The sequence below is a fragment of the Schistocerca piceifrons genome, chromosome 6 (assembly GCF_021461385.2).
Source record: "Schistocerca piceifrons isolate TAMUIC-IGC-003096 chromosome 6, iqSchPice1.1, whole genome shotgun sequence".
NCBI classification, from domain to species: Eukaryota; Metazoa; Arthropoda; class Insecta; order Orthoptera; family Acrididae; genus Schistocerca; species Schistocerca piceifrons.
The window spans coordinates 510,611,548-510,636,541 of record NC_060143.1 but is presented as its reverse complement, the minus strand read 5'-3'; the positions used below and the strand labels follow the sequence as shown (position 1 = coordinate 510,636,541).

Genomic DNA, 24,994 nt, shown 5'->3' with positions numbered 1-24,994 from the left:
GAGGAGAGAGATTCGTCATATCTCAACAGGTATTGCTTTCCCGTCGTACCATTATCGGAACTTTTTTCTTGTTTTGATCAGTACTATCCCCTGTAGGAATATGTGACACTTTCTTCAAATAACCTATATATAGATAGTGATCCGAGGTGATTGAACTGGGAAGAGGTGTAAGACAAGGTTGTTGTTTATCACCAACACTGTTCAATATATATCTGGGGGAAATTATTAGTGAAGGTTTTGATGGAAGGAAAATAGTTTGTATAGAGGGTCGGAGAGTGGAGTGTGTAAGATTTGCAGACGACGTGGTTGTGATGGCAGAGAGTGCAAGATAGATGGAACAAATGTTAGATGATCTAAACACAAAATTAGAAGAATATGGAATGAATATTAACAAGAAGAAAAAGAAAGAACATAGGGGGAGAGGAAATAGAGCAAGTGAATAACTTCAGTTACTTGGGAAGCGTAGTAATGGATGATATGTATTGCTCAACATAAATTAGGAAAAGAATTTTAATGGCAAAAGAAGGATTCAAGAGGAAACAGAAATTACTTTGTGGACCACTAAACAAAGATCTGAGGAAAAGACTTGCCAAATGTTACATCGGGAGCGTTGCACTGTATGGGGCGGAGACCTGGACATTGAGGAAGAAAGATGAAAGAAGATTGGAAGCGCTAGAGATGTGGATATGGAGAAGAATGGAAAAAGTGAAATGGGAAGACCGAGTAAGGAATGAAGAAGTATTACAAAGAGTTAGAGAAAAAAGAAACATGCTGAAAGTCATCGGAAAGAGAAAACGGAACTGGATTGGACATTGTTTGAGGAGGAACTGTTTATTGAAGGAAGGAATAGAAGGAATGGTGGAGGGAAAAAGGGAAGAGGGAAAAGAAGATATCAAATGCTGGAGCCAAATATTCAGAAATGAAAAGACTGGCTATGGACAGACAAAAGTGGAAGAGGCTTAACCCATGACAAGACCTGCCGTAAGGCGGAAGACCATACATACATACACACAACAAATTCTACATTTTTCAACCGAAATTGGCCGAAAAAAAGGTGTTGCATTAAATACTGAGCGCCACCCGCATTTATCTCAGAAAATCTCAATCTTTTTCAAAATTGTTTCAGATCTCTGTACAGTGTATAAAAGTGGTAGCAGTTCACAGCAAAACTGAGAGGGATTGCTGCTTGCTCTTCCGCACACTAACCGGTCTGGAGGCAACTGTTGAAGTGCAGTGGCAAGTGGTTGCTGGTTCCCAGCTCTTCCTGCTCCTGCCATCCGCCCGCACATCGGCCGCCACTATCGACAATCTGCTGCTCCCTGTCTTCCTCCCACGCCCTTCCTTGGACTCCCTCTCCGGCCGTCGGCGCTCCAATAATGCAGGGCTAATTGCACACATAACATCACATTAAGTATTATCATAGGCCTCCTCTGTATGCTCTGTAATTGAATTAAAGTACTCAGGCGAGGCGGAGGCGGCAGGCAGTTTCAAGAAGCGGGGAGCACCAAAGGACCCGACGGCTGGCTGGCTGCAGGGCCATTCACGCCGACTTACGCCTGCAATTAGCTCGCTCGCTGCCCGTCTCGTCCTAATCAATGGCCGTCGCGTCTGCTATCCCACAAGGCGGCAGTCGGGAAATTAACTCAAATTCTGCGACTGTTCCACCAAGCTGACTAATACTCCTACCTTCTATTCACGGACTACCCTGTGCGACCACACATTTCTAGACGTGTTAATGCATACGAGCTGATACATCTGGGTGTGTCGTTAGTGTAGGACCAGTTCTGTAACTTGATACAAAACTTTCCGTTCTTAACGGGACGAATACGTCGGGTGTGTTACAGAGCCCGTGCGGTTCACAATATGATAGTTGTATCGTAATTAATTTAGTAGCGATAAGTGACTCAGGTGAAAGAATACGGTAAAAGAGGTAAAACGTTTTAGTAAACATGGATCCAGAGACTAGTCATTTGCGAGGTACAGTGGTTGGACAGATATTCAGAACCACCGCGAGAAATGCATGCTTGAACATAAAGGCAGATGCTTGCCAACCCCGTTGTATTTGACCACGGACGGCACCTGTGCATTGTCCTCAGTATGTCGCAAGTGTCAATTGTGGTCAAAACAGTGTTTTTTCTAGCTGTAAGAGAATTATGTCGGATCAAAGTGGATTTGAACGTGGTCGACTTGTTGGTGATCATATGGTGGGCACTTGTGTAACAAAGGTAGCCAAAATGTTTGGTGTACAAGAGACATTGTATCGAGATTTACACGGCATACAGGTAAATCAGAAAGAGATCATCAGGTAAGTGACAACGTGGACGAAAGTTTGTGTTGAGAGATCGTGTCAGACGGTCACTGAAGAGGATTGTGACGAAAAATAAGGAGACGAAAACTGCAAAAATCACAGCAGAGTTGAATGTCGCTCTCCTGTACCCCGTCAGCACAGAAACAGTAAGAATGGAGCTCCATTAACGGGGAATTTAAGGGCGAACTGGAATTTCAAAACCACTCATCTGTGATGGAAATGTCTCTAACAGGAAAACGTGTTGCCAGAGCCATAGAACCTGAAAGCTGGAGCAATGGAAGAAAGTCATTTGACCTGGTCGATCTTGTTTCACACTGATTCCAAGATCTGGTCTAGTTTTCCCAGGAGAGAAACTTGGCAGGCGGTCGGTCACGTTTTGTGCAGCCATATTGCGGTATTCCATGGGCCGCATGGTTACTTTCCAAGATCGCATTACCGTCAAGGATTATGTGACCATTTTGGCTGACCATATCCATCCCATGGTACATTGTTAGTTCTCCAGAGGTAATGCTGTGTTCCAAGAGGACATGGCCCCTGTTGACATAGCTCACATCGTCCAGTACTAGATTTGTGAGCTCGACAATGAACTGTCACATCTCCCTTGGGCAGCACACTCACCAGATCTCAGTATTACTGAATCTTTGTTACCTACTTTGAAGAGAAGGATGCGTGACCGCTGTCGACCTCCATCACCATTACCTGATCTTGCTAGTATCCTGCAGGAAGAATTAAGATCTCTTAAAAATCATACAGGAACTGTATTTATGCTTTTTTGAGACGATTACAAGCCGCCGCGTTTCCTGCAACGTATTAGGCATGGAGCTGTATTTGTGGTGTTCCATATATTTGTCCATCTCTGTAATTGCAACTGTGTAATTGTGTGCCGTCCACTAAACACTGACCTTTGTTCGAAATATTGTCCTAGTTAGTAAAAATACATTTGAAATGTAAAGTTTTCGCTTAAGTTCCTATCTAATTGGAGAAGATCCAAAAATGATGCAAGGACTGGCAGTTAATCTCAACGTAAATAGATCTATCGAATTACACAAAATAGGCGAAAAGAGCCATTTATATTAGTTTATACTGTTGTAGGTAAACCTCTCGAAACAGTACCATGCGTACGATATCCAAAAGCAACCGTCAGGTGCGATCTAAAGTAGAATGACTACATAAAACTAGTAACAGGGGAAGCAGACGCCAATATGAGATTCATTGGAAGAATCCTAAGGAAACGGGATTCGTCTGCGAAAGAACTGGTTTACAAGCGAATTTTCGATCGATTCTTGAATATTGCTCTTCGATCTGGGAGTCTTCAACGGGCAAAATTAGTAAGAGGAGATAGAGAAACTCCAAAGAAGAAAAGCACTTTTCGTCACGGGTTCGTTTAATGAGCTTTGTGTAACACGTCAGGGTTTACTGACCAAGTTCCGGTAACACTGATGAGTCACGCAATATATTATTTCCTTACAAATACATTTCGTGAAATGACGGGTCGAGGAAGAGGGGAAAATGTCAGCAGCACAAACTGTAAGGTGACCTGCGGAGTATAGGCACAACTGCAGCTTAGAATTTCTTTCTGTCGGAAGGCATCAATGAGTAATGAGAACACTGATTATGCTTGTTAGAATGAAAACTCACGTAATTATTTCTGTAGCAACACCACTGTCGACTGGATGTATATTTTTATAATAATCCATGGCGTACACTTTGGCCTAACATGAATCATAGTAAGTCTAACGACGTCCTGATACACCGAAAGTCAGGGCACAGGTTACTAACAGGAGAATCTACAGGTAATTACGTTGATAATGAATCTATATGCAGTTGATCGACGTAATTCAAGACTGTTATTGTTGCGGTCTTCAGTCCAAAGACTTGTTTGATGCAGCTATCCATGCTACTCTATCCTGTGCAAGCCTCTCCGAGGAACTACTCCACCCTACACCCTTCTGAATCTGCTTAGTGTATTCATTTCTTGGTCTCTCTTTACGACCTTTACCCTCCACGCTTCCCTCCCTTGATACATCAAAACGTGTCCTGCCGACCGATCTCTTCTTCTAGTCGAGTTGTGCTAAAATTCCTCTTCTTCCCAATTCTGTTCAGTACCTCCTCATTAGTTACGTGATCTAATCATCTAATCTTCAGCATTTTTCCGTAGCACCGCGTTTCAAAAGTGTCTGCTCTTTTCTTGTCGACGCTGTTTATCAGTGTATTCGAGACTATTTTAATAAATTACTCCCTAGAGAAGAAAATTAGTATCTAGTGTACAAAATTACTCTCTAGTAATTACTACGTGTTGACTGTTGGAACATCAATGTATTATCACCACCTGCTGCAAAAATGAGGGTGGAGGGGGTTAAAGAGAGCGAGGCTTATCTCTGAAGTTAGGGGTTGAGCATTCAGATTCGAAGACCAAAGAAAGATAGTTCTTTTTGTAAATTCATTAGTGGCTGTTTTAATACACGATTTGTCTTCCTCATTATGTGCGGTAATACATTTTTTACGACACTAACGTGTCGTAATATGGAAATATATGTGAGACGGCCGTTCGCTACGTATGGTCCACGCTGCAGATTGTGGCGCGCTGTCGCATGCCATATTACGACGGTGGACACAATGCAGGCCCCGACTTCGGCGTGCCTACGACCGCTGGAGAGCCATCAGCGCACGGGGCGGGCGCGCATTGTTGCTGGAATGCCGCTCTGCAGCGCTGGAGGAGCCCCGGGAATCGCAGAAACGAAACGAGCAATTTGCCGCTGCCCGCTCGGAATGCTGCCGACAGAGTCGCAGGGGTGGCCCGGAGAACAGCGGCGTCGGTTTCTGAGCAGAGGCGCCAAGAATCTGGCGCAGGCCCGAGATCTATACTGAAATATCTGAAGCCAAAACTTTCCTTCCTGTACAACATCGAACAGATTGCGGAAAACGGGGATCAATTCACAACGGAGGGATGATTTGGTGAGAAGAAGAACAAGAATGGGAATTTATCAAGATTTGAAGAGAAATTTTCTTAGGTCAGATGTAAACGGAAGATCTGCCCGACTGAATGTATAGTAAAAGAAATTGCGTAGACAGTTTGAGATAGTGTATTAATATCTCGTCACACTGCTGAAATCGAAGTTACGCCGCGCGGTTACAAAATTCGTAGCGGTGATTATGTGGTAACAAACAAAAACAAAGGTAGATCGAACCGAGACTGAAAGTACTCGTGTGGGCCCCAGGAGAAACCCGATTTGACTATAAAGATAACAAGAGGTGAAAGACGGTTATGCGGGTGACATCTATAAATGAAAAGATTAATTCGGGTACATAGTAGCAGTGGCAGTCGGTGCAAGACAATACGGAAAGGTAAGAGAAAAGCACGAGCAAGCAAATCAGAATGAGCTAAAATGGTTGCAGATCACAGCTTTGCAGTGTAAGAGTTCATGAATTCATTTCTGAGGTAGGAAACTTAGTTAGGGAAATGAATGCTGTGATATAGTGCTTCAGTGCGACAGTAATGGAGACCAAAGTAAAAATTTGTGTCATTTATGCATCCTTCGAAAGTGTATGCAAAGATGACAAAATGATTTTCATAACAAATGAAGATCACGGTAGACGACATAGTTGTCGCTAGAGAATTCAGCTACTGTGCTGAAATTTCAAAAACGTTGCGACAAACTTCAGGAGGCATGGAGATCTTTTCTGAACAGCACGTTGCAAGGTATCCCAGATATGCTCAATAATGTTCATGTATGGGGTGTTTGGTGGCCAGCGGAAGTGTTTAAACTCAGAATAATGTTCGTGGAGCCACTCTGTAGCAATTCTGGAAGTGTAGGGTGTCGCATTGTCTTGCTGGAATTGCCCAAGTCCGTCGGAATGCACAATGGACATGAATAGATGCAGCTGCTCGGAAAAGATGCTTACGTACGTGTCACCTGTCAGAGTCGTATCTAGACGTATCAGAGGTCCCCATAAGTCCAACTGCGCCCGCACAACGCCAATACAGAGCCTCCACCAGCTTGAACAGTCCCCTGGTGACACGCAGGGTCCATGGATTCATGAAGTTGTCTCCATGTATGTACACGGATCCACTCGATACAATTTGAAACGAGACTCGTCCGACTAGCCAACATATTTCCAGTCTAACAGACTCTGTTACTCGCTCCTGTGAACGGGAACGCGTTATGCAGATCTTGGTGTCTCTCGCGTCTATCTAGAAAAGATAACCTGAAGATGCCTAAAATAAGGCGAAACGCGTCGTTGAAAAATATAAAACTAAAATTGCAACCAAGACTGTTTTTAACCAATACTGGTAAGCACTGGTTTGCCGTATGCCACGTATTGATATGGATTGGAAGAATTTCTAAAGGAACATTATAGCCTCAGGAATGCTGTGGCGATACTTATACCGTGTCTTTGCTGCTCGTTTCTGTCGGCACTATTATTGAAGAAGCACTGATGCCTTTTCCGATTTTCTATAATAATCCATTATTTCAAGCCAATGCAAATTTTACCAATGAAAATTACTCTCCGTTCTTTTTTAAAAAGCAATTTGTTGAAAAATGAAATATTTTTGGCAATGCTGCTGTTACTAACTGATTTTGTCGTTTTTCTATTTTGTTATTAGTCATCATTATCGTCATCCCCTTCCAAGGATTAGATGTTGCACTCCCTGCTCCGGTCTCTATCATCCATCCATCGATTTCTTACCAGGTCTACCTAGTTCTCTCTTTCCAGTCGGCTGATAATTCATTATCAGTCTTGGTAATCTATTTTCTGTGGTTCTGTCATGATGCTCTCTCCATTTCATTCTGATCACTTCTATGTTGTCATTAAAGGAAATGATTTTTAAATCTGATCTGATTGATACATTCCTTATTTTTCCATTTTATTACAGCCGCTACGTATCTTATGAACGTCATCTCTGCTGCCTGTATACGTTATTTTTATCTTTTTTTGTTACTGTCCATGATTTGGAATCAAATGCAAGAGTAGATACAGTCATAACATTTTAGAATTTCATTTGTGTTTCTTTCCTTGCTTTTCTTCCCAAAGTTATCAGGTCAAATGGTTGCAATGGCTCTCAGCACTATGGGACTTAACATCTGAGGTCATCAGTCTTCTAGACTTAGAACTACTTAAACCTGACTAACCTAAGGACATCACACACATCCATGCCCGAGGTAGGATTCGAAGCTGCAACCGTAGCAGCAACGCGGTTCCGGACTGAAACGCCTAGAACCGCTCGGCCACAGCGGACGGCAAATTATTAGTAAAAAATATAAAAAAAACCTGTTGTAACCGATATCAACAAATACCGAAACATATCCGTTATTCAGAACTGAAATTCCGGTTTAGGTTAACCGGTCGGTTTTTCTTCCCATCCCTACATTAGAGATCAAGGTCCCTTATGGGACGCACGTGAAGTCAGATGTATCGGAAACCCTGTCGTGAATCGACAAGGGCACCGGCGAAACCAGTGGTTCGGATTCAGCGCGGTGAAAGATGGAGCCATGCAGCTCGGGATAAGATGGGTAGGGGTTGAGATGTGGTGGGGGTGCTGAGGGGGGGGGGGGGGGTCCTCAGTTGTCTAAGAGAGAGCCGAGAGCCGGTAGCCGCGCTGCAGAAACAATCACCCAGATGCGATCAGCAGCCGCCGGCGGTCCGTCAGTAAATCAATGGCGTGGCGCTCGCTGCCACCTCGCCGCCGCCGCCGCCGCTCATCTGCATAACAACGACACCCGCCGCCGGCGCTGCCTCGCTTGCCGCCGCCCCCGCCGCCTCCGCCGCCTCCAGAGCTCGCAGCCGATAGTGCACCGCCACGGGCGCCCTGCGCCGCCTCAGATTTAAATGCTAATTAAGATCCCGCGCTCTCTTCACGAGCGAAAACAAAGTAAATCATTTGCTCACATCTAAAAACTAACAATGCCTCGGGGCTTTATGCCGGCCGGCGTGTATACACATGTAAATATATAGACGTGCGTGTACACAGCAGCCGACTACCGCGGCGCCAGATCGGAGATTTCTTGCGTCACGGATGTACGCTTCCCCTCCTCGCCCCTTGCGCCCCCCCCCCCCCCCTTCTCGGCATCTTATGCTATTCCCTTCCTTACCCCTGACATTCGCTCTGCCTGCATCCTGCAGTGCACGTACAAAGTCGTATTAACAAGTACACTTCCGCATACGTTTTAGACGCGAGAGTATTCTGATTCGCATTGTAACTTCTTGCTGCACATGGTACAGACCATCTCTTTTTGCTGTTCCGTCCCCAAATTGTAATTCCGACATTTTGGGTAGGGGGTGTGGGGGGGGGGGGGGAGGGTTGTCGACAATCTGATGACTTGTTTGATACGGCTTACCACGAATTCCTTTCCAATCACAACCTTTTCATCTCCGATTAGCATAAGCCCCCAATGTCTTCAGTTATTTGTTGGATATATTCCAATCTCTGTCTCGCTTCTGTGTCTCAATCTGTAAGAATGGAACTTTTATAGGAATGGTTTGATACCCGTCGGTGAGTCTGTTTGTCTAACCCACTATTAGGAATATTCTTCTCAGGAACATGTAGACGTATCAATTTCAAATTTATGTCACGTATTAAGGTTGTGGTCCCTTGCCGGGGTAAAACTTTTAAGCGTCTAAGTCGATTCAGTCAAGAGCTATGGCCATTTATGTCATGTATTTTGATGCTCGAAACCTTTAGGGGTCAATCCGTTGACTTAGAATCGTGAAATTTGGCAAGAAGCAGTACAAGTAAAGGAAAAAATGAAAAAATTGACAATTTGCAATTATGTCACACGAAAAAAATATTTTTATCCTCTTTTTAACCGCCTGTCTGTTTGTCTCTTAAGACACCTTTCTCTCCGGAACATGTTGGTGTATCAAAAAAAAATTTAAGTTTCTAAGTTAATTCAGTCAAAAGATACTGCTATTTATGTCACATACACTAATCAGCCACAACGTTATGGTTCAAATGTCTCTGAGCACTATGGGACTTAACATCGGAGGTCATCAGTCCCCTAGAACTTAGAACTACTTGAACTAACCTAAGGACATCACACACATCCATGCCGAGGCAGGATTCGAACCTGTGACCGTAGAGGTTGCGCGGTTCCAGACCGAAGCGCCTAGAACCGCTCGACCACACCGGCCGGCTTGTTATTTTTATTACATCTCTGTACAATATATGCCTCTGAAAGGTATGTGAAACCACTTTTGTTTTTCTTTCAGCCGAACTGAAGATGGACGTTCTGAGAGAACGTGAGGTGAAGGAGAGCCTGGAACGCCAGTTGCTGGACGAGCAGAAGATAAGGGGTGAGTACAGGAAGACCATTTGATATCACAGCTAAAGGCGAAGCGCAGTCGCCAGCTCTGTCGTATAATGCTACTGAGAGAAAATGCGTCAGCTGCATTACACATGGCAGCACTTTATAATGTTCGTGGCATTTTTCTTGTATACGAGTAACGCTTAGCATCCTTGTCTCCGATACTGAACTTCGATACCTCGAGACAGAACCTTTCAGCCGCTTTTTGAAACTAAAAGTAGCATTAATATTTTTTTTATTTTAATGAAAGGTCCTAGATCTTTCCCTAGCCTCTTTAAAATAATGAATGATTCAAATTTTTTGATAGTAACAAGCAAAGAGGAAGGTGTCGTGGTGATTATTTCCATAATTTGGTTCACAATTTCTTCGATAAATGACGAACGTTGTTTTAATTTTTGGACAGTGATTTCATATACCTCACTGGCCATGTCCAAATAAGTCCGTTGGACCACACTTCGGCGACTTGCGTGTCCCAGTAACACCCCAGTTTATCCAACTGGGGAACGCGATATATGGCTTATCGGAGAGCGACTGAAAATTTCCGGGGTCCGATCAGTATTCGATCCTGAGGGCATTAGGTCTCCATGTGTATGAGATTGAAAGAAACGTATTTTAAATCGCTTCTCGACTTTTTTTTTTTTTTTAGTCTCCACTTTGACTTTTGTCTCAGCTGTTTAAGCAGGTATGAACACCAAATTATATTCTTTTATTTTTAACACAATTAAATATTTGTAGAACGCACGCGAGCACGCACGAGCTAAATAAACGAAACGACACCAACTACTCCCCAATTCAAGCTCCATATCATACGTTGGAAACAGTTCGACTTGCTGAGTTTCTGTAAGATTGTAACTGCTTTCTGAATTGTTGTAGCCTCTAATGATGCCTCCCGCATTGGAGGACGAAACAGGCAGAGAAATATCTCTTGGACCACGCCCTAACCTCCCTAAAAAAAAAAAAAATCGGACATGATCGACTAAGACTCGTGCTCTAAGGATTCCATACCAGCTTAATTGTGTATGCAGATAGTTCACCTATTGGCTTTGTTGATTGAGTCTGCGCCGCATCGTTTGACTGGATTGATTTAGCAGCTTAATTTTTTACACCATTAAGAGACCACAGATATTAGTATTTGACAAATTTCTACCTGATGCCTATACCCTTGCCTGGGAAAAGAAGGTCCTGACGGGCGACCAGACAGAGAGACGGAGAACAAATGCAATTTTTTATGTGATATAATTACAGATTAACATTTTCAGGATTTTTTTTCTTTTACTTGCACTGAGAAACCTTGCATCCTGCCAAATTTCATGAGTCTAGTTCAACGGAAAGTACCATATAGGTTCTGATGAGCGACCTTGCTAGTATAAAAATATGTGACATCAGTGGCCGAAAGTGCTGATTCCATTAGCATAGAAGCTTAATTTTTTTACATCGGGAAGGGACCTTAGACTTTAGTATGTGGCATAAATTTCAACTGGGTACATATGCCCATTCGTGAGAGAAAGACATCTCAGCAGACGGGCGGTCAGAGTGACGGGTAACAAAGTGACTCAACAAGGGTTCCGATTTTACTGATTGAGCTAAGGAACAGTAAAAGAATTACCAAAAAGCCAGTACTGGGCGTGAATTTCTGCAAGGAATTCGTATGGTCGCCGTCCGAACTCCACATCGTGGGTGCGAGTGTGCAACGAAGAACTCAGGGGCGAATCTGAAGGCTGAGATGGCCATTTCTGTAACATCTACATCTGCGTGATTACTCTGCTATTCACAATAAAGTGCCTGGCAGGGGGTTCAGTGAACCACTTTCAAGCTGTCTCTCTACCGTTCCACTCTCGAAGGCGCACGGGAAAAGCGAACACTTAAATTTTTCTCTGCGAGCCCTGATTTCTCTTATTTTATCGTGATGACCCCCCTATGTAGGTGGGTGTCAACAGAATTTTTTCGCAATTGGAGGAGAAAACTGGTGATTGAAATTTCATGAGAAGATCCCGTCGCAACGAAAAACGCCTTTGTTTTAATGATTGCCCCTGTAATTCACGTATCATGTCTGTGACACTATCTCCCCACTTTCGCGATAATACAAACCGAGCTGCCCTTCTTTGTACTTTTTCGATGTCATCCGTCAGTCCCACCTGATGCGGGTCCCACACCGTACAGCAATACTCCAGAATAGGGTGGACAAGCGTAGTGTAAGCAGTCTCTTTAGTAGACATGTTGCAATTTCTAAGTGTTCTTCCTGTGAATCGCAGTCTTTGGTTTGCTCTATCCACAATATTATCTATGTGATCGTTCCAATTTAGGTTATTTGTAATTGTAATCCCTAAGTATTTTGTTGAATTTACAGCCTTCAGATTTGTGGAACTTGTCGCGTAATCGAAATTTAGCTGATTTCTTTTAGTACTCATGTGAGTATCTTCACACTTTTCCTTATTCAGGGTCAATTGCCACTTTTAGAACCACACAGATTGTTGTGTTGGCAGAAGAGCCAACACCGTGTTACTAGAGGAGGCCGAAATGCACGCGTTTTAGCTCACGCAGGCTGGCGTGAGGAGGGAAGGACTATACTGACGTGAGGTCTGGAACATGACAAGGAATTAGAATTCAGAAAGCGGACGTAATTAGTTTGATACTTAACTTTAATCCATTAATGATGAACGTCGCTCTTGACGGTACGTGATTCACAATATTATCAGTTCAGAACACATTCTTGAAGAATATGGCGCCTTGCTAGGTCGTAGCAAATGACGTAGCTGAAGGCTAAACTGTCGTCTCTGTGACTGAGAGCGTATGTAGTCAGTGAACCATTGCTAGCAAAATTGGCTGTACAACTGGGTCGAGTGCTAGGGAGTCTTTCTAGACCTGCCGTGTGGCGGCGCTCGGTCTGCAATCACTGATAGTGGCGACACGCGGGTCCGACGTATACAAACGGATCGCGGCCGATTTAAAGGCTACCACCTAACAAGTGGGATGTGTGGCGGTGACACCACACAGATATCTTATATAAATCATGTTGCAAGTCGTTTGAATCATCTGATGACTTTACAAGACGGTAACTGCTGTGTACGTAGTTCCGCGTAGTCAGCGCATACACAACTTTCCCACTAGAGCGCGCCTCGCTAAGCACAACAGCGCAGGCGCAGCGCTCGTCCGTCTCCACACTACGAGATGGCGCTGCCTTAGAGACGGACCAAATTCCGCTTCCACCGATCCGCGTATTAATACGTAACGCAGCCAATGAGATTGCTGCTAACGTAGAATCTTTTCTCCTCGCGAATCACACTCGCGCAGTGATACCTGAACGTGCGAGGTATTATAACGAGTGTACAGACCTCCGATTAGTCAGTCTGCATTTGTCTGCACCAGTCTGTACCAGTCTATAGTCAAGTTTCAGTCTGCGCCTAATAAGATTATCATATTCCTGTACATAGCCATGAAGATAAATGAACAGACACTTTGTCAAGTATCAGAGATATGTGAGAATAAGATTAACGTACCAAGACCAAAGGGACTTCAGACTGTCAATTGTAAATAGCATCCAGAATCAAGTTACGTAAGGTTTATGATTGTTATTATTTTAATAAATGTGTGTGAAAATTAATCAAGTTCTGTTTAAAGTTGGTTACCGTCAATCGGCTACTCTAAGCGTGCAAGTGGCATTTCTATCGTCTGACCTAACGGCAGAAGATAAACACGCCACAATAAGACCACGAGACATATTGCTGACACTCGCCTACTTCGTTAGAGCGACAAGTCAAATAATCTGATGGTGTGTGTACCGAACGTCTTACAGTACGCACACCACAGTAACACTGTGACGGCAGGTGAGACAGACACAGTGCTCGAGTCAACGACCTCAGATTTCCCACCATTATTCTGAAAATAAGATGGCGGAAAGTAAGAGGACAGCCAGCGCGTCGACGGCCCTACCGAAGAAGCGGAGTGTGACGTCAAAATGGCACGTGCGGCCGGCCACGCGGAGACAACGGCGGCCAAATTGATTCGGGGCCCTCCCGGAGCGGCGCGCCTTATTGAAATGACGACACGCGCAGCGCATCGCCCTCCGCGCAGTAGCCTAATTAGTGGAGGAGGAGCAGCCCGGAAGGTACGGCCGCCTAAATAGCGAGCGATAACCGCCTAAAGGTCCCCTCCGGCCGCGCCAGACAATGGCCCGCCGACGTCTCTCTCTCGCACTGTTATAAGACGGCGGCAGTCGCAAAGTCTGCGGGGCCTTGCGGCCGCACCCCGCCAACCCTTCCATTTACTGGTTATTGTAGCCGTGGAAAGGGATCCGGCTAAGATACTGCCGCGACCTTTAAGGAAAATGTCAAAGTCTTGTTAAATGTAAGAGGCGGAGCGGGAGCTTTGCGGGGACGGCGCGCCGGCGGCTGGGGGGCAGAGGAAGACGCCGCGCGGCGCTCGCCGGCCGTCTTCGCAGACCGGGGAGCGGCGAGCCTCCTCCGGAGAACAATGCTCGCAAAGGTCATTAACATCGGCGGCGCCCCAGCGGCGGGTCGCGCGCGCGCCCACTGACTTCTGTCGAAGTGTCACCGCCCGACCGTGACGGCGCGCGCGCGGCTGCCGCTGCGATTGAGTTACGGCTAATTAAATAGGCCTCTGCGAAACAAGGCTAATCAACTGAATTATGACGTATATATACAGCGGGGAATGGAGAGGGCAGGCGCCGGGTCCCAAATCTACTTACTACTCTCTCCGGCCGCCCCCTTTGATTTCGCCGCCGCCGTTCCGGGCACGGTCTGCGGACGCTACAGTCCCGCCGGAAAAAAAGATGCGAGCGACGGCATTTGTGCAAACTACTTGGGGACGCTTTGAAGTCAGAAGCCTCCACAGCGCGTAAATACTTTCGGTCGAAACAATAGCCGATGGAGACTACTCTTACTCCGCATTGCAGTTTCAAACCTATTGCAACGCAGACTACAGATTGCGCTACAAAAACCAATAGAAAAACCAAGCAGCTGCCAAGATATTTCGTTCAGTATTCACAAACGGCAGAAAAGGGCTTCCAAACTGCAGCTACCTGCTATACATTGTAAATGTTACCCCTGGCATAAGTAAAATACCGTGAAACACCGTGGTAAAGTGATCCATTGCCCCCCCCCCTCTAAAATCATCATATTTAATATTTTCGTCGTTTGTCAGATGCACCTGTGCTCTTCGAGATATGGACCGTCTATACAACTGAATAAAAAGGCTGTTTACATGATAAATTTACCGAATAAAATCGACTCAACGGAGAAAACTACGTAAAAACATAGGAAAAAATACAGCTCAAAGCCAAAAACAATGAGTATAATATCCACATAGTACAAAGACTCAACCACAAAACCAACAGCCGGCCGGGGTGGTCGAGCGGTTCTAGGCGCTACGGTCTGGAACCGCGCGACCGCTACGATTGCAGGTTCGAATCCTGCCTCGGGCATGGGTATGTGTGATGTCTTTAGGTTAGTTAGGTTTAAGTAGTTCTAAGTTCTAGGGGACTGATGACATCAGAAGATAAGTCCACATAGTGCTCAGAGCCAGTTTTGAAGAAAACCAACACAACTAAACAAAAATGAAAATAAGAAGAGGGCACAAGTGCTACAGGACCCCACAAACAACACAGACTCTACGGTACACACAAAAATACAGAACAGAAACAGTCATGAGGCGACTAACAGAAAGAAATGGTACACTTTAAACACAAGCAGAAACCAGCACACACAATAACAAATTTACTAAAGCAACGAGGATCACACATAGCCTAGAAAAAAAGAAACACACTCAAGTCAGCTGGCCGCGGTGGCCGAGCGGTTCTAGGCGCTTCAGTCCGGAACCGCGGGACTGCTACGGTCGCAGGTTCGAATCCTGCCTCGGGCATGGATGTGTGTGATGTCCTTAGGTTAGTTAGGTTTAAGTAGTTCTAAGTTCTAGGGGACTGATGACCACAGATGTTAAGTCCCATAGTGCTCAGAGCCAGTTGAAGCCATTTCACAGGCGTCTTATCCGCATGACTGTAACGGATCGTGCAGCCACATGTCGATCCCTAAGTAAACAGATAGGGACGTTTGCAAGACAACAACCATCTGCACGAACAGTTCGACGACGTTTGCAGCAGCATGGACTATCAGCTCGGAGACCATGGCTGCTGTTACCCTTGACGCTGCATCAGAGACAGGACCGCCTGTGATCGTGTACTCAACGACGAACCTGGGTGCACGAATGGCAAAACGTCATTTTTTCGGATGAATCCACGTTCTGTTTACAGCATCGCAGTGAACGCACATTGGAAGCATGTATTCGTCATCGCCATACTGGCGTATCGCCCGGCGTGATGGTATGGGTGCCATTGGTTACACGTCTCGGTCAGCTCTTGTTCGCATTGACGGCACTTTCAACAGTGGACGTTACGATCCCTGCGAAACCCTACATTTCAGCAGGATAATGCACGACCGCTTGTTGCAGGTCGTGTACGGCCCTTTCTGGATACAGAAAATGTTAGACTGCTGCGCTGGCCAGCACATTCTCCAGATCTCTCACCAACTGAAAACGTCTGGTCAATGGTGGCCGAGCAACTGGCTCGTCACAATATGCCAGTCACTACTCTTGATGAACTGTGGTATCGTGTTCAAGTTGCATGGACAGCTATACCTGTACACGCCATCCAAGTTCTTCTTGACTCAATGCCCAGTCGTATCAAGGCCGTTATTACGGCCGGAGGTGGTTGTTCTGGGTACTTATTTCTCAGGATCTATGCACCCAAATTGCGTCAGTTCTTGTATATTTGTCCAATGAATGCCCGTTTATCATCTGGATTTCTTCTTGTTATAGGAATTTTAATGGCCAGTAGTGTAACTTTATTTTCACCGTTGAGATAGCTAGCCGCTCACCCGACAGCCGATACCATACACGCAACTGTGGCCATGGCGTCGAAACGAACACGACCACTCATGACATACGAGACTCCAGGTCGCTGAGGTAGACTCACTTGTCACGATTAGTCTTCTAAGACATGAAGGGCGATCCTAAAAAATGGATGTAAGACAAGAAGAGAGTGTGTGTGTGTGTGTGTGAGAGAGAGAGAGAGAGAGAGAGAGAGAGAGAGAGAGAGAGAGAAATTAGTACAGGAACAAAGAACGGAGTAAGCACAGTGATGGGTCTGGCGCGTGTTGAGACGTGGATTTTCGTGGGGAGCTGACGCCTGCTCTTGCAGAGCTGAAGCGCGCTCGGCGGCTTATCCGCCTGCGGTGACGGCCGCGGGGTCCCGGTCTCCGGGAGCCGGGCGCCGTCCCGCCACCTGCGCCAAGTTGCGACCGCGCGCTCACCGTGCGGTTTGCGCGCCATCCATCAGCAGCCGGAGCCGGCCGGCCGATAACCGCGCCCCATTACCGCCGCTAATTAGCTCCGTCCCGCGCGCGAAAAGCTGGCCCGCCTTTGAGACGCCCACTGGTCTGGCACGAGGGCGGGCCCTCACAGCGCTCTGGTACTACCGCCCTCAACCACTGCCAGTCCAACATGCCCTGACACTTTCTGGGAAAAAAAAATTGGTGTTGTACCTAATACGTTCCTTGCTTCGTACTTCTTTCTCAAGTACCACAGTGCGTGGAATCAACGAGTTCCTAGCGCTGTGCGCCTCTCGATACAAGCTATGCGAAATTCAATTTCGCAATACCCTGGACAAACGCTCTACTAGATTGACCATCGATTGTTAATATACGATTCTACGTCTACATGTATAAGGCGTGCAAAATAAAACTGCTTCAGAAATAATTTTGTGCTCCTCAAGATCTGCAGCTCAGTTCACATCATCTGCAACTGGAGCAGACGCTGTTGGTTGGGTTGCCTATCTCAAGGCACATTAATTATTTTTCTGGGATGATTTTACGAGGGACATATATCTTTTTTAAAAAGGGCCCAATCGGTCGAGAAATTAAAGCCATAGTGATAATCCGCTCGTCAACTGCATCACATCTGAGTTCTCAGTTCTGATCATGCAGGGAGCACATAATGATGCTCAGAGTAACGGAGTCTCTGGACAAGTGTGAAGTGCACGTTGTCCTTCGAGTTCTTCGTGCTGGGAGAGGGGGGTTACACCTGATTTCATGCGGCCCACGTAACGTAACTGTCATGGGTGACTGCAAAGTGCGGCAGTGGTGCAAGAACTTTGAAGCAGGATGCACAGACATTCATGATGGGGATGTCTTATGAGGGTACAGACTACTCAAGAAAATTGTGTGCGAGGGTCAGCCAAGAATTTGTGAAGAGGTATGTTGTCATGAAATGTCCTTCTTCATGACAATGCTCAGCTACACACTGCAGCTGCAACACAGACTCTCATGCAACGTTTTTGTTGAGAAATATTTGATCTCCTTTCTTACATCCTGGACTTAATTTCTTTTGCTTTTCATCTCTTTGCTCGCGTGAACCGCTGGCGTTGAGGACAGCATTTTGGCACAGACAGCGCGCAACAGGCCAGCATAGAGAATTGGTGGAAAGCACAGACGGCTACCAAATGTCTAAGTCGGAGGTGACTATGTAGAAAAGCAGTAGCTTAAAGTTGCAGATAAAACGTTTTTGATGTTGACTGTGGTTTCCATTTCGCGACTGATCAGACCTTGAAAATAAAATAGGCCTCGTATTTTGTTCATTCTGTACATTTATGCTCTTCAATCTACCTTACGGTATATGGCGGAGGGACCTCATAAATCCGTGAACCTTGCATGTCAGCAGGGGACCCTTCAAGCTGGTGGAGGCTCTGTAATGGTGTGGGGTGTGTGCAGTTGCCGGCCGGAGTGGCCGTGCGGTGCTAGGCGCTACAGTCTGGAACCGAGCGTCCGCTACGGTCGCAGGTTCGAATCCTGCCTCGGGCATGGATGTGTGTGATGTCCTTAGGTTAGTTAGGTTTAATTAGTTCTAACTTCTAGGCGACTGATGACTTCAGAAGTTAAGTCGCATAGTGCTCAGAGCCAAATACTGTGTGCAGTTGCAGCGATATGGGACTCCTGATAGGTCTAGATAGGGCTCTGACAGATGACATGTATGTAAGCAGCCTGCCTGATGAATGCATAAATGCCGGCCGCGGTGGCCGAGCGGTTCTATGCGCTTCTGTCCGGAACCGCGCGACCGCTACGGTCGCAGGTTCGACTCCTGCCTCGGGCATGGATGTCTGTGTTGTCCTTAGGTTAGTTAGGTTTAAGTAGTTCCAAGTGCTAGGGGACTGATGACCTCAGATGTTAAGTCCCATAGTGCTCAGAGCCAATTGAACCAATGCATAAATTCACACCCATTGCGCAATTCCAGCAGGAAAATGATCCCACACGTCCAGAAATGCTACAGAGTGGCTCCAGGAACACTCTCGGGAGTTTGAACACTTACGCTGGCTATCAAACTTCCTAGACATGAACATTATTGAGAATATCTGTGGTGCCTCACAACGTTCTGTTCAGAAGATATCTCCATCTGGTCGTACTCTTACGGATGTATGGAGAGCTCTGCAGGATTCATGGTGTCAATTCCCTCCAGCACTACTTCAGACATTAGTCGATTCCATGCCACGTCGTGTTGCGGTACTTCTGCGTACTCGCGGGGGCCCTACACGATACTAGGCAGGTGTACCAGTTTCTTTGGCTCTTCAGTGTACTAGACTCAAAATATAGTCATTTCAGGATCGTCCTTTTGTAAGGTGTATTTCTTCTTCTAATAAAATTTTATTAGTGATGGGGCGTAGCTTATTATTTAAAATACAGATATAGATTTAATAGCCTGTGTTGTCGAGACTGATTCCTCTATCGTTGGTGTTCTTGTTATATTACTCTTTACCCAGTCGTGCTGATATAAAGAGAAGTCACACTGACAAGTCATCTGTGGTAAGCGCTAACCACATAAAGCAGTCATTTAAGAAGTGAGCTTCAGCACCCAGGTAGTCCGACATGCGCCGTGTTGACCTGTTCCCAGCTGGAGACGGCGCTTAGGGAACGGTAGGCAGGCGTCCCTCCGCTGTGGAACGGAACTCCCGCTGAGTCACCGGAGGCGGCGGTTTATCGCGGTCTGGGGGCGGAGTCTGGAGCCTGGCCGCCAGATGATGAATGGACGCGCCTCTCATCAATATCTGCGCGCATTACGCTATCTGCCATTGCTTTGTCCTGCAGCCGCGTGTCAATCACCGCGACTTCATTTTCCTACGCAGTTCTCAGCTGCCGAGCACCCGCATTTCTCAAGATAAGCTGCAAGCAGCGGCTGCATTCGTCAGGCGACAGGCACCAGGAAATGGCGTCGGATTTTCGGTCCGTCCTCCCCATAAAGGATGCCCCCCCGTATCGCGACCTGGCGGGTGGGTTTACCTCGAATGTAGAACTTTCTGCTGGTTACACGTATCGCCGCGTCTTCTCCGCTCGGAGACATATTGAAATATTTTCATAAACCACAAGGAGGGTCTCACGATTGATCACTTGCAAGTGAATCCTGACATAAAAACGTTGTAGCGGGAAGGATATCTGGAACTCTTGTATTACTTGTTCAGTTCTCTGACAGTTATCGCTACGCCTAATATTTACTTTCGCTATATGGAAAAATGATAGAGCTGCACTGTAGCCTTGAGTCATATCAGGGAGCAAAAGTGCCAGACAGTGCAACATATGTACCATATGTTTAATACAAATTTACTTGTGAAATTAGTTCGTCTTGAATTTTCGAGAAGATCGATGACTATAGGTACCTACAGAATTTGCACTGTTTGTCACGTTTCTATATATTTGAATACATAACCGGTTTTAGTTTTTCAGTGATCTTCGCACAGTGAAAAAAGCAAAACACAGAGGATATGCAATTGTAAACTTCTACTTTACCCATGAAATGTCGGGATTAGCCGCGTGATATCGATTTCTTGTTTCCCTTTTTTCTTTATTTTATAGGATAGTATTAGTCCTTACCAATCCATGATCAGATGAACTGAATACATTACACAATAAGTTGTGAGGGTAGAAGTATAAGTGCAAAGCAGCCTGTTTCCATAAGAGCGGGGATGTTATCTTACTTCTCTGCTGTTCATTGAAAAAGCAATCAAGGAATTTAAACGATGTCGGATTAAAATTCAGTGTGGAATTACATCATTAAGATTCGCTGATGTTGTTACTATCCTCGATGAAAGTAAGGAAAAATTACAAAAATGGTTCAAATGGCTCTGAGCACTATGGGACTTAACTGCTGAGGTCATCAGTCCCCTAGACTTACAACTACTTAAACCTAACTAACCTAAGGACATCACACACATCCATGCCCGAGGTAGGATTCGAACCTGTGACCGTAGCGGTCGCGCGGTTCCAGACTGTAGCGCCTAGAACCGCTCGGCCTCACCAACCGGCGAAAAATTACAGTGCCTGTAGAAAAGAATGAACAGTACACTGAGGACAGAGAGCAACCCACAGAAAGACGAAAATGGTGAGGTGCAGTAGATATGAAATTAATAACAAACTTAACATCGAAAGCGAGGACCACGTAGTAGACGAAGCAAAGGAACAACGCTACCTTAGAAGCACATTAACACTTGACAGACGGAGCAAGGAGGACATAAGAAACAGATGGGCATTGGCACAGAGTGCGTTCCTAGTCAGAATTTAAGGAAGAAATTTTTAAGAATCTGCACCTGGAGCACAGAATTCTTTGGAAGTGAATCATGAAGTGTTAGAAAACCGAGAAAGAAGAGAATCGAATAGTTTCAGGTGTGGTGTCACAGCATGAACAAAGCTAAGTGGAACTAGAAAAAAGTGAAGCTTTTGTGCAGAATGGTCGAGGAAAGGAGTGTGTGGGAAACTTTACTAGAACAAGGGCGAGGATGATAGGATAAATGTTAAAACGTTAGACATTAAGTTCCTTTGTACTACAGGGGAAAGAACTGCAGGTGGTGACAGAGACTGGAGTATATGCAACAAATCATTCCCCTGAGCTGAAAGGATTCGCAGAGGGGAAAGGACTGTTTCGGTCCTCATCAAACTCGCCAGGAGAGTGACGACCACGCCCCCCCCCCCCCCCAAAAAAAATAATTAAAAAAAATCGTAGTTGCAGACCTGCATGTGCCAGTGTTGGCCGTGTCATGGTTGACCACCAAAAGCACCGATATGGAAGCGAACAGTGTAACTGTGGGTACAGGTGGCCAGCGGGCGTGGCCGCCGCAATAGCTGTGGGGCGACAGTGGCAGCGGCGGTGTTTGCGGGGGCGGAGGTAGGGCGGAGGTAGCGCTGCTAATGCCGCGCCTTCCGGCCTCGCCATCATCGCCGGCCACGCGTCCGGTGCACTGCCTTTGCCGGCACACCTGCACGCTGCGCTCGTTGACACATTTAGCTCTCGGTTGACCGAACGCCTCAGCAGCATTTGCCGGTATAAAGAATGCCGTCTGAGAAGTAGTGAAGCGGGGAGTTAAGGGTGACGCCGGCAGTGCTGCGTGGAACTGCACAGTGTTTTCTCGTGGCATTTCCACATCGGTACACAAGTTGGAGATCGCTGTGTAATTTGCTGCAGCAGCTAAATAAAAGACAAACTGCGATTAATCAGGTCACTATAATGAAGGGCTGCAAGACAAATGTTGTAGGTATTTACTTAACTTCATTTTGGTTCCTAAGATACAGGTATTCACTCTTGGTAAATTCGGGATAAAATTACGGTATAGTATAAAGAAGTTAAAAATACACTACTGGCCACTAAAATTGCTACACCAAGTAGAAATGCAGATGATAAACGGGTATTCACTGGACAAATATATTATACTAGAACTGACAAGTGATTACGTTTTCACGCAATTTGGGTGCATAGATGCTGAGAAATTAGTACCCAGAACAACCACCTCTGGCCGTAATAACGGCCTTGATACGCCTGGGCATTGAGTCAAACAGAGCTTGGGTGGCGTTTACAGGTACAGCTGTCCATGCAGCTTCAACACGATACCACAGTTCGTCAAGAGTAGTGACTGGCGTATTGTGACGAGCCAGTTGCTCGGCCACCAGTGACCAGATGTTTTCAATTGGTGAGAGATCTGGAGAATGTGCTGGCCGGGGCAGCAGTCGAACGTTTTCTGTATCCAGAAAGGCTCGTACAGGACGTGCAACAAGCGGTCGTGCATTATCCTGCTGAAATGTAGGGTTTCGCAGGGATCGAATGAAGGGTAGAGCCACGGGTCGTAAAACGTCTGAAATATAATAAGAGAATAGCCTTTATCGTTCATAAGATATAAAGACAGAGCATGATCCTTTATCGTCCAACACAAAAAAAGACAGAGCATGATTTCTCTGCTGTGTGTCCAGCTGCCACATAGTTACTGATGCAGTGCCAGAATTTAGTCAAGGATTGTTCCAACACTCTGTGCAACGATATGCGCTACACGACAAGTATAGTGAATGTCACAAAAGGTGAAAGATTTCGTCTGAGGCAACGTCAAAGAACTTGCCGTTAACACTGTATCACCTGCCTGAGCTGGTACTTCAGACTACCCGCTGGCAAGTAGCCACTGGTCGAGCTGCCGAGCAGGTGTTGCCGTGTCTGGTGCAAGTCTCGCGTCGGCCAGAGGCAGAGATTAGGAGAGCGAGAGTCGTCCGCCCCACCCGCGGGTAACCCAAGCGGCGCGCAAACAGCGGGCCATTAGCGCTGGCCGCGCGCCGCCCCCGCCGCCCCCGCCAGTGTCGGGTTGCCACCACATTGCTATCCATGGTGGCCCCTCCTGTGCAAATACCGCGTCGCTGGCCACGTCTCTGGTGACCGCAAGGTGGCTGCGAAAACGCAGCGCGTGTACTACTACGTGATTTGCCACTGAAGATGGCACGTCATACTAGCCCTTCACTGGTCGTTGTCCTGTGTCATTACGGCTAAGAAGACACGATGCTATTGACCGTACCGTTCTCACACTCTCGTACATGATTCTTCGGCTGTTGGTGATTAGCTCCAAACAAGCTCAGTCGCCCACCGATTTTCGTTTCTCACTATTATAGTGGCCCGCATAGCGTCAGGGCACCAATCATCACAGGATTTGTGATTGGTGTAAAGAATGGCAGCTAACTCTAAATATAGGTAAATGTAAATTAATGCAGATGAATAGGAAAAAGAATTCTGTAATGTTTGAATACTCCATTAGTAGTGTAGCGCTTGACACAGTCACGTCGGTTAAATAATTGGGCGTAACATTGCAGAGTGATATGAAGTGGGACAAGAATCTAATGGCAGTTGTGGGGAAGGCGGATAGTCGTCTTCGGTTCATTGGGAGAATTTTGGGAAGATGTGGTTCATCTATAAAGGAGACCGCTTATAAAACACTAATACGACCTATTCTTGAGTACTAATCGAGCATTTGGGATCCCTATCAGGTCGGATTGAGGGAGGACATAGAAGCAATTCAGAGGCGGGCTGCTAGATTTGTTACTGGTAGGTTTGATCATCACGCGAGTGTTACGGAAATGCTTCAGGAACTAGGGTGGGAGTCTCTGGAGGCAAGGAGGCGTTCTTTTCGTGAATCGCTACCGAGGAAATTTAGAGAACTAGCATTTGAGGCTGACTGCAGTACAATTTTACTACCGCCAACTTATATTTCGAGGAAAGACCACAAAGATAAGAGAGATTAGGGCTTGTACAGAGGCATATAGGCAGTCATTTTTCTGTTTGGGAGTGGAACAGGGAGAGAAGATGCTAGTTTTGGTACGAGGTACCCTCCGACACGCACTGTATGGTGGATTGCGGAGTGTGTCTGTAGAAGTAGATCATCAGACCGAGTTTTCACTTCGGAAGCTGTCATCAATGATGATGATACCAGATTCCAGCATCACAGAGTACCCATACACAAGAATGAGTCCTTGAGAAAGAGGTTGCTACTCCAAAACGAACCGCAAGAAATAAAATATAAATAAATGACAATGAAGTATGTCTCTGGAACATCTATTATCAAAACAAATACCTCATCAGCTACACATTTACAAGTATAATTCTCCTTCAAATAATGGAGAAAATCATTCAGTCTATGGGCCCTCCCCCGATGGCGTACTTGAGAAGACTAGCTCCTACTCTCTTGATTAACTCAACACGCTTTTGCAATCTGCACAGCTAGTCACTGATATGTTTAACGCTATGCACCGTTAAATAGTGAATTAACTCTTACTTTACAGGAGTTTCCTCCTTGCAATAAAATTCATTTGAGTGTCAGGGTAGGTCATTACGAAACTTTGGAGACAATCATAGAACCTACTTTTCGATCGTTTTTGCAGCAGGACCACTAAGATGTTGAGCCCTGAAGAGTGATGTTACACATACGGTTGTTCTATCACAATGACGCGGCCTTATACGCAAAAGGAATTTATTCAAAATCACATTGGTCGTGGAAACCTGCGCACGTGTAGTCGCCTGCTGCTGCTGC

The 24,994-nt window shown here is 45.9% G+C and overlaps 1 protein-coding gene across 1 annotated transcript in view; it reads left to right on the top strand.

Moving 5' to 3' along the window:
- Positions 1-24,994, top strand: part of LOC124802982 (dachshund homolog 1) — a 969,696-nt gene that overhangs the window by 731,552 nt on the left and 213,150 nt on the right. The window contains exon 9 of the mRNA XM_047264082.1: positions 9,518-9,601. Coding sequence (XP_047120038.1) covers positions 9,518-9,601 — 84 coding nt within the window. The remainder of the gene's footprint in view (positions 1-9,517; positions 9,602-24,994) is intronic.